The sequence below is a fragment of the Cyprinodon variegatus genome, unplaced genomic scaffold (assembly GCF_000732505.1).
Source record: "Cyprinodon variegatus isolate N-32 unplaced genomic scaffold, C_variegatus-1.0 Scaffold131, whole genome shotgun sequence".
Classification (NCBI taxonomy): domain Eukaryota; kingdom Metazoa; phylum Chordata; class Actinopteri; order Cyprinodontiformes; family Cyprinodontidae; genus Cyprinodon; species Cyprinodon variegatus.
In genome coordinates this window covers 1,057,461-1,067,586 of record NW_015150584.1, presented here as the reverse complement: position 1 = coordinate 1,067,586, position 10,126 = coordinate 1,057,461, and the positions used below count along the sequence as shown (strand labels likewise).

General features: G+C 37.3%; 1 protein-coding gene across 1 annotated transcript; it reads left to right on the top strand.

Annotated features, from left to right (window-relative positions):
- The first annotated feature begins 5,182 nt into the window (after positions 1-5,182).
- LOC107085711 (forkhead box protein E4-like) lies at positions 5,183-6,803 on the top strand. Its single transcript, XM_015376199.1, has one exon. The coding sequence runs from the start codon at positions 5,327-5,329 to the stop codon at positions 6,554-6,556; it is 1,230 nt and encodes a 409-aa protein (XP_015231685.1). The 5' UTR covers positions 5,183-5,326; the 3' UTR covers positions 6,557-6,803.
- The last annotated feature ends 3,323 nt before the right edge of the window (positions 6,804-10,126 follow it).

The following is a 10,126-nucleotide window of genomic DNA, read 5'->3' as shown; positions in this document are numbered from 1 at the left end:
TAACATAGTTATGTATAATATATTACATTTCTGACTGTATATCACTGTAATTATTACACACTGTAGCTTTAATTCTGGAAGAATGGTCAAAAATTCCCATAAACACACTACTAAACCCTGTGGACAGCCTTCCCAGTTGAAGCTGTCCTAGCTGCAAAGAGTGGACCGACATCTTATTGACCCCCCCTTGGAATAGGAATGGGAAGTCACCAAAGTTCACATATAAGTCATGGCAGGTGAGGGAATAATGTTAGCAACATACTATACTTTGGATTTTAGAAAGGGTAATGTTAAATTAGCTCTATAAGTTACTCTTTCTGGGACAGCAACACAAGCTCTAAGCCAGTTTTCATGCCAAAAGTGATTAAAGGGAGCACATATTCTTCATCACAGTAAAATCTGAGGTCATGCTTATGTCTAGGAGAGAAACTATACTAAGAACTGAAAAAAAGGCCCAGCACTATAATTCAAACAAAAGTTGTTGATGGCAGCAGCCTAGCTGATACCTTCCTCCAGGATGGTGTCACAGCTAGAAAAGGACCAGACCACATGGAGCTACTATGATGAGAAAAAGCAGAGAAAACATAAAGTTAGGGGCTGAATAACAAATACAAAAAATGGGCCAATATAGATAGAATGAAGCACAATGATGAAAAGTGGTCCTTATATCCTCCAGCAGCCTAAGCCTATAACTTTACATAACATAACTTTACAGCTCAGGATAAACTGAACCACTCTTAACTATAAGCTTTATCAAAAAGGAAGGTTTTAAGACTAGTCTTAAAAGCAGACAAGGTGTCCACCTCACTGACCTCACTGACTAAACCCGCTAGTTGGTTTTGCAGGAAAGGAGCTTGAAACTGAAAGGTCTGCCTCCCATTCTACAGTTAGAAATTCTAGAAACCCCTAATAAACCTGCAAATTGAAAGCAGTGCTCGGTTAGGAACATAAGAACTATTAAAACCTCTAACATGGAGAATTGATATTTAGGCTTTGAGAAGGAGGATTTAAAATTATATTCTAGAATTTCCGATGATGCCGGTGAAGGGAGGCTAAAATAGGAGAAATGTGATCTCTTCTTTTAATTTTTATTACAACTACAGTTTGTGGACCTCCTGAAAGTAAAGAATTACAATGGTCCAGCCTTGAAGTTACAAATGCATGAACTAGTATCTCAGCATCACTGGTCGGCATAATATTTCCACTTTTTACAACATTCCAGAGATTAAAGTAGGAAATTCAAGAAAATAGTTTAATGTGAGATTATTATAATTTTCAGAATTTTTGCAGCAGAGTGACTGTTCCATTTGTGTGACTGAGAAATAAATATTGTCCTGAAAGGTGTATGGGGCTGGGATGGGGTGGCGGGGTGAGTCAGGAGGGGATTAGCAAGAGGCCGCAGACCCTGAGGCAGAGGTCCTCGTTTCCTGGCCTGAGCCCCTGTTTGTCCTGCCTGACCTGGCAGCACTGGGGGCAGATCCCGCCTAGATACATCCCCGGTCCCACGCCTGTCTGAAGCTGTTAACCACTGGCTGTGAGTAGCTAGCTGGGCTTAGTGATGTCTGAGCTGTGGCATGGTGAGAAGGGGGGTTTCCAGTCATTTGTGGGATGGGGTTGCTGGCTTCTGTGCGTTAGTAGAGGATAGATTGTGGTAAAACAGACATCTGGAAGAACTGTAGGAGGTGATGATTAATATCTTCTGTTTGGCTATGGTCGTTTTTGTTTGTAGTTGCCTCATTTAAGAGGACAGGCATTTCTTTGAAAGACATGAACAGGTTTCTATGTTCTTTCTTAAATTCTGTGCTAAAAAATATGAATGACTTTTCTTAAAATTGTCCTAAATACATGGATACAACAACAAAACATACAACAACACAAGGTTCCCATTAAGCTGCATGCAAAACAGATTCATACCCCCTGAACTTTTTCTCATTTTCCCACCGTTCATTAAAATAGATTAAAGTTTAGATCAAATACAAGTATTTTATTGGGATATTATATGATTAACTAATAAGATGATTGAGTTTTCCTATTAACTGTCAAATAGAAGTCTTAAATGTGTGATTGTTTGAATTGCGAAATCTTCCTGGAGAGGTGGCGAAACATCTTCAAATCTTGGAAACCAGGTCCAGTGGATTTTTTATCTTTTATTTTTTTATTTTATTTTATTTTATTTATTTATTTGAACTTTTACGGAATACACTTTTTAGAGTGTTTATCTTCTGTCTTGTCACATTAAGATCAAATCTATGCTATAAATTATTTTTTTTTCTCCTTTCAGCTTTTTCATTGTCATTATAATGTCACAAGTACAGAGCAACAAACTGAAGTCTCTGCATTTAACCCATCCCCTTGGGGAGCAGTGGGCTGCCACTGTGCGGCGCCCGGGGAGCAGTGTAGGGTTAAGGGTCTTTGCTCAGGGACTCAGAGTGGCAGTCCGTGGGAGTGGGGCTTGAACTCAATACCTCTGGATTCCAAGCACAATACTCTAACTAGGCAACACTCCCCTACAACTTATATACGCTTAGTTTAATCCTACTTTACTTTTTAGTCTTAAATGTATTTTCTATGCTCCCACTTGTGTCTGCTTTCTTTTCATAGCCAGTTGGTGAATATGGACACCTTTATTTTGGGAGGTTTGAAGTTGTGCTGTACACATTCCATTTCCACCTAATGGTGCAGACATAAATCTATTCACTCATAACTGCTTTAACCCTCTTTTTAACTGTCCCTGATATGCATACTTTATGCATTGGTTTTCATCATGCAATTTATTCATAATTTTTTAACAAACCTCTGGAGGCTACACAGATCAACTGTACATATTAATACTGAAATTTTATCACACAAAGATTGGCAGTGTTTAATTTTTTTGGTGAATTAGAAATGTTAACATCAAATTTTATTAAAAAGATATTAATAAACTGAGGGCTTAACAAAAACATGTCTCAGGTTTTCATTTAAATGTGTTTTTAATGGGAAAAAAAAGTAAAAAAAAAAAAAAAGTCGAAGAATTATTATGCCAGTGATATAGTATTTAGCGTATAGCATTTTTCCCACTATCAACATGTTGATTCATGTGATTCATGAATGTGATTCAAATGACTTAATTTTCAAACTACTCAGAGCTCTTTGTTTGCCTATATAATCATGCAAAAACACTACGGCTTCACTGGTGCTTAAAGGGTGTTGTCTGCCTACCAACTGTGTGCACAACACTGTTTTTACACCAGAATCCAAAAGTCAACATGTCTCCTCTTTCTCCAAGCGGGTTGTTTGATTATCACTCTCCAAAAAGGAAAATTAAATGTAGGGTTATTTTCTCTTCTTACCCAAAAGCTTGGTTAGCTCAATTGCTTGTTTTCAGTGGCTTGTTATTATTTTTCAATTGCAGGATGGATGTCAGATTTCGAAGTAGTGCAGGACCTTGGGTGTTGTTTCTGTCCTGAATATAAAGACAGCAAGTTAGTGAAAGGCCATAGAACAGCAGAGATACAGACACAAAGAAAAGGTTTGCTGGTGGTGTTTGTGTTTCGTTTGATCGTTACAAATCAGACAGAAGGTAAACCCACAATTAGGTGTCTATATTGAATTGTTGCATAGATTAACCAAACTGTTAGAATCTAAGCAAGAAGATTGTTGCAACAATTTACCTATTTTGGTTTAACTTTGTTTAGGTGACTTTTAATCCTTTGGTCTGAGTTGATATTGTGGTAGATTAAGAATAAAAAAACACTTTGATGAATTTCCAACCAACTTTTCAATTATTTAATGATTCTCATAACTGAAAACACATCTTTTTAAAAGATGCTTTCTGATGTAAAAAAAAAATTTAAATACGGTACTAAGACATGACTTAATTGTGATAAATTAACATGATAAATTTCAATTAAAAAAATTGAAATAAATACATGAGTGACTGTAAAACAAGAATTCCTGATCTTGTACACTTCTAAATGAATATGTTTCATCCATTTACAGCTTGAGGATTTTGGGGTTCATATTTGAGCTCCTTCATTGGAATTCAAATCAATCTGAAAAAAAAAAAAAAATATATAATAATAATAATCTGTGTCCTAGAAGGAATATGTTAATTTTTTTCTATTTCATTTATATTTCTGAAGCCATTTTGATTAGAAGATAAAAAGAAAAATGATCTTATTTAGTAAAGGTTAGAGAAGGGCTGCAAAAAAAAAAAAAATAAATAAAAAATAAAAATAAAAATCAACTGCAGAAATAACAAGCAGGTATCATATATGAAAACGGGGGAAAAAAATCAAAACAGCAACAATACAAAGTTGTTTTTCCAAAATTGAAAAGATTGAAACTGGTCAGTGATGTTTTAAGGAGCTGATGGCAACAAAAAGATGCAGGTATTGACAGGGAGACCTGTCTTCTCCTGATCTCCATGTCTGCATTACTGAGTAGAAAATTCCCAGATAATATGAGATAATCTAAGTAAAAGAGCAATACAATAAAAGAATAATGGCTTTAGTAAGTAGGGAGGCAAAATACAAACATGTATTGATATTGACAACTTTAAAACTTCCACAAAAGTCCAAATGCTGAAATGCAATCCAATATTCTTAACATGCAAACAGTAGAAATATATTGAAACCTTAAAAATCTGTTCTGACAGAGTTACATGAAAATACTTTAGCTTCCAATCAAACCTTAAGATCCACTGTTCACTGAGAACTATGTCAGTAGATAGTTCTTTGAATGAATTGAAATCTATTTACATAACCAACTAAGTAAACAGATCCCCCTTCCTCTAAACAGAATTTTAGTTAAAATACAATAGCATATAAGATACAAGAATGTGTGCGTTATAATGCATTTTTTCAACTAATACTCTTGATTGCAATGAAATCGTACCATAAATAGCTGATATTGCATACATTACTAAATTCTTATTTTAAGTCTGTCTATGTGTTATGTGTTTAGAGAGGTATAAAAGCTGTTATAAGTAATCAGGCACACTAAATTGTCAACAAAGGCTGTTTTAATTTGTGAAAAAGCTACCGTACAGTGAGATAAAGTCAGTGTTTAGTGGGAGGGTTGTGGGACCTCTTTTGTCAGGCGTCATCTGTGTGGACCTTGTGGCGTCACTCCTGCCAAGTCTTATAAAACTGTCAACGCCTTTCTCTCACCTGGACTCACACACACCATCCCAAACTCCAGCGCTCTATAGGGATCATTTTGGCAAGAGAAACTGTCCGAGCTAAAATACGCGTCTGCCTGAGCGTTCCACTGGAAAACCTAAATCTGGTCATTTTGACTCAAAAAAGAAAAAAAAAAAAAAGGTTCTCGCATTTTTTCTTTTATGACTCTGGCAAATTATTCTTATTTCTCTGGCATGTGCAACATGACCGCAGAGCCTTCGCCTGCAGAGGCAATAAGCCCTGACGTCTTGTCTCCAAACATGAGCTTGGACTCGCCGCTGCCTGCGATGCTGCAGGCCCGGCCTAAGGACAGCATCCTGATCAAATCTGAGCCCCAAGGCAGCAGCCCCGGCGCAGAGGACGGAGGCGCGGTGCGCCACGCCGAGGAGCACCTGCCCACCGGCAGCCGGCGGCGGAAAAGGCCGGTCCAGAGGGGGAAACCTCCCTACAGCTACATCGCTCTCATCGCCATGGCCATCGCTAACTCCCCAGAGAGGAAGCTCACCCTGGGGGGCATTTATAAATTCATCATGGAGCGATTTCCTTTCTACAGGGAGAACTCCAAAAAGTGGCAGAACTCCATCCGCCACAACCTGACCCTTAACGACTGCTTTGTGAAGATCCCCAGGGAGCCCGGCAGGCCGGGGAAGGGCAACTACTGGACTTTGGACCCTGCAGCAGAGGACATGTTTGATAACGGCAGCTTTTTGAGGAGGAGGAAAAGGTTCAAGCGCACAGATGTAAGCACCTATCCTGGTTACATGCAGAGCTCCAGCGCGTTTACCCCGACCCCCATGGGGAGGCCCACTTACCCCAACACGCTGTATGCAGGGATCGGCTCAGGGTATGGATCCCAGCTCACTGCCACATCCCCGCATCCAGCGATGATGCATCACTACCAGACCCCCCCGGGAGTCGGACAGGGACAGTCGCGCATGTTCAGCATCGATAACATAATCAGCCAGCAGAGCGTTGCGCAGGGCGGTCCGGGCGCGGAGCTCAGCACCCAGGCGCTGGGTCTGAGCTGCGGGGACCTGGGGGCCATGACCTCCAGCTGCTCAGTAATCAGCACCGATCCGTCTGCGTGCTTTCAGGCCCAGACTGTGAACCCTGGAGCAAACATGCTGGGCAGAAACCCCTCCAACCTTCCTGCAGGGTATCCTTATTCCTCAGCATCCCCTCCGAACCTGCCCTCCATGAGCCAGCCCGGCTTCTCTCCCGGAGGCTCTCAGGTGTACTGTTCAGGTAACAGGCTGTCCCTGCCTCCACTGCGCCATGGATCCTGCGCTGATCACACAGAGCAGCTCCTGGGCCTTCCAAACCCCATGAACTCCAACAACAGCTACATGAGACAGGGCAACTTCACCACAGGATTAGAGAGGTATATGTGAGATAAGGTCTTCTAAGATAAAAAGGACATTTGCAGCATCATAATGGAATGAATGCATGAAACAAGCATTCATGCAAAAAGGATGTAAAGCCATTTATATCCGTTTGAAGCATTCAATCTTTATTTTTTAAAGTTGTTTCCAACTTTTTTCATAATTGCTGTTTCTATTTACATGTTTTGTGATGTTTGGTTTGCATATAGTTTAATGTAGCTTAATATGTTACAAGTATGATATTGCTCACCACCATGCTGGAAATAAATATTTTTTTTTTTAAAAAAGGAGTGTCCTTGGTTTGTTGTTTTAGAAACAAATTATGATTTCAGTTTTCTTCCTATTGGTCAGGAAAAAGGCATATTTTAGAAAACAAAGATCGAAGTGTATATATTGACTCGGAATAAGATTCAGATTAGAGGCATCAAAATAACAAGCTCAAAAAGATTAAATCTGAGTGGTTCCAGTACATTATGGCATGCACACTTAGAAAAATCAACATCAAAGATGGTCCAGTTTTTATCATTAGATGAAGCCTTTATACTAAATACTAGTGTGTCAGAAATAACCCAAACTGGTTTATTTCTAGCCAATCTGCTGCTGGGCTAAATTTTTGATCCAACAAACATTCTACCAAATCATGGATTGAATAAACTGCAAATTTGGATACCTTCCATCACATATATTTGTTAATAGAATCTACCCAAAGGGTGAGTAAATCAGTAAAAAATTGTGGGTTGTTTTAAATTTATAATTAGTTATTTCTTTTACCCCAATGCTGGGTCAAATTAACCAGTTTATGTTATGAGTTAAATATTCTTGTTGAGAAATGTTTTAAAATGCTTCATAAAATTGTCCAATACCTTAGTTATTAATAACATATTACATTTAAATCATTAGGAAAATAAATTTCAATAGATTACACATATCTATAACAAAATACATTCTAAATTCTTTCATGCAAAGCATGTTCTATGCTATAAACATGATACTGGTATATCTTTAGAGGATTCACCTTGAAATGTATTAATAAATTATACCCAAAATACAACAAGGAAACAGTCAAGTTGACCATGGAACAATTTCAGTTAGTATCATTTAAACAATGCACAACAGTGTGTAACGACTGAGAACAGCAACAGGCCAAGTGCCAAACAAGTATTTGAAGAAACATTACAATTCCCCTTTAGGCATTTGATAGACCGCTCTCTGCAGGAATTCCAACACATATTCACACTGCTAAAGGTGTTTATTGTGAAATCTAAAAAAATGCCCTGAAGCAAAATGGTTGAAAATGAATGGTTGAAAGCATTGTGTTGTGGGCCAAAGGCTGTCCAGCAGTAACAGAGGCTTAAGATGCATGCTGAACATCGTCAGCCTTTGCTTTTATAGGCTGGCACAAACTCCCATGCAGCAAGTGAGATGATTACAGGCCAAACTTGTGTTTTAAGATAAAGACTAGTACTTAATAAAATAATGCATCCGCTTTTGGCACTTACTTAATCATATATAGTTACTTTAACACAATTTTATATTTTTTTTAACAAAATAACAAACAAACAAAAAATAACACGCTGTTCCCGTTAAATTAACCAGGCTAATATACCTGCTGGCTGGAGAACCAGCTAAAAACCTGAAAATACACTCGACCAAACACACTTTTTGGTCAATTCAAGTCAATTATGGACTGGGGTAATTAGATCATTCAGTAAATTCTAATAACCAAATCAACCAACTAGCCTTGGCTATAAAATACAATACTTGCATGAATAAAATTAATGGAAAAAATAACCCAAGTCCCTTTAAAATAATCCTATCCTAATTATAACTCATAATGGGCAAAGAATTCCATAACTCGGCGTTTTTGCTAGATAATATAACCCAGCATTTTTTAGAGTGTTGATAAGTGACATTTCAGCCCCTGTCTACCAGCAGCACTGATCTAAAACCCGGCACAAGAACAGAGGCAAGTTATTCCAAACTATATTATAATATTATGCAAAAATGTTAATGAATATAAGTTCCATAACAAATGGCACGTCATAAATCACTGTAATAGAATGCTCAGATGAAGTAAGTTTTCCGAATATATTCATAACCTGTAGCGCTGCTGAAACCTGAATAATAATTATCGCTGACCATCATGTGATGGTACCTTGAGTTTTTTTTATTTTATTTTCTTATATATATATATTAATAATACAGCTTTAATGTTGAACTAAAGATCCATCCATCCGTCTTGGTGTCCACAGTCCACATGGATAACTTCTCTAACGCGCCAGATGGAATTTACAGGTTTAACCACTAGATGGCAGCAACAGTAAGATGTTCACTGGACCATCTCTGTTTTTCCTAACAAATTCTTCCTCTTTTATAGTATAAAGTACATGGAAGATAATAAAAAAGAAAAAAAAATCAGCCGAAATTGTTTGATTTAGAAAAAAATCAAACAATTTAACAAAATCAAACAAAAGAAATCAAACAAACCCGTTCATATAGCCCTGTTATGTGCTGCTGACCCTACAACCACTCTCAAACACCAAGTGAATAATTTTTCATCGTTTGCTAACGTTCGTCCCACATTTATTCCATTTTGGGCTATAAAAAAAACTCATCCATAAAGAATATTTCATAAATGTGGCTGGAAATTGTGGATTTTTATAGAGACTCCACATAGATTTATATCCAAATTCGAACCTTAAAAAAAAAAAAAAAAAAAAGGGCCAGCAGGGGGCGCCTACACATCAAAAATCCCAGCAATCCTATCCGGAGCGCTAATAAATTGATAGACTTAATGAACCTTCACACTTGGGGAAAACAGAGCAGCTTAAGATGTACAGACAAAGAGTTTAAATTTACAAATCCCTTAATAAATTCTATTTATTAAAATGAGCATGTGTTTTTTGTTTACTTCTTTGGTTTTATTTTCCTACAGATGTTAAAATGCAAAAGACCGCATTGAGCCTCAATATTACGGAGCGGAACGCCCTTAAAAAACAACAACAAAAAACAAATAAACAAAAAAACTAAGTTATGTAAAGTATTCCAAATAGTTGATGCCAGTAAAACACATTTCTCACTGTCGATCTCTTATAATCAGAACAATTAACACGTTAACCACGAAGACAACACAAAAATACATTTATGAAAAAAGAGAGAAAGAAATAGACGAATAGCAATTAATAAGTATTACATAAACGTCAAATATGTTTTGCCAAGTACATAATTAAAAACCTCTTCATGGCTTCGGCTTTTTCACTTGAACCTTAAAAAAAATAAATAAATAAAAATAAAAGACAACATGATTATTAGCAAAAAAAAATCATAAAGAAAAAAAAATAATAGGCCTAAAGAAAAAATAATAGATAAAAAACATCTAGTGTACACCTTTAACCCATCTTTTATTGTAGGTGTCATAAAGTCCCTCACCCTCTAATAGAGCGGCCCTGACTGGACGCACCAGAGACAAGAATGCTGCAGTTTGATGAATGAAATGATTGCACACATCATCTGCTGACGTTATAATCTTGATGAGGAAAACTAGACACAGATTGGCGCCTCGATTTCCTAAATGCCTTT

Excerpts from the sequence above, each read along its gene's own strand:
- LOC107085711 (XM_015376199.1), top strand. The coding sequence starts at position 5,327 with ATGACTCTGGCAAATTATTCTTATTTCTCTGGCATGTGCAACATGACC.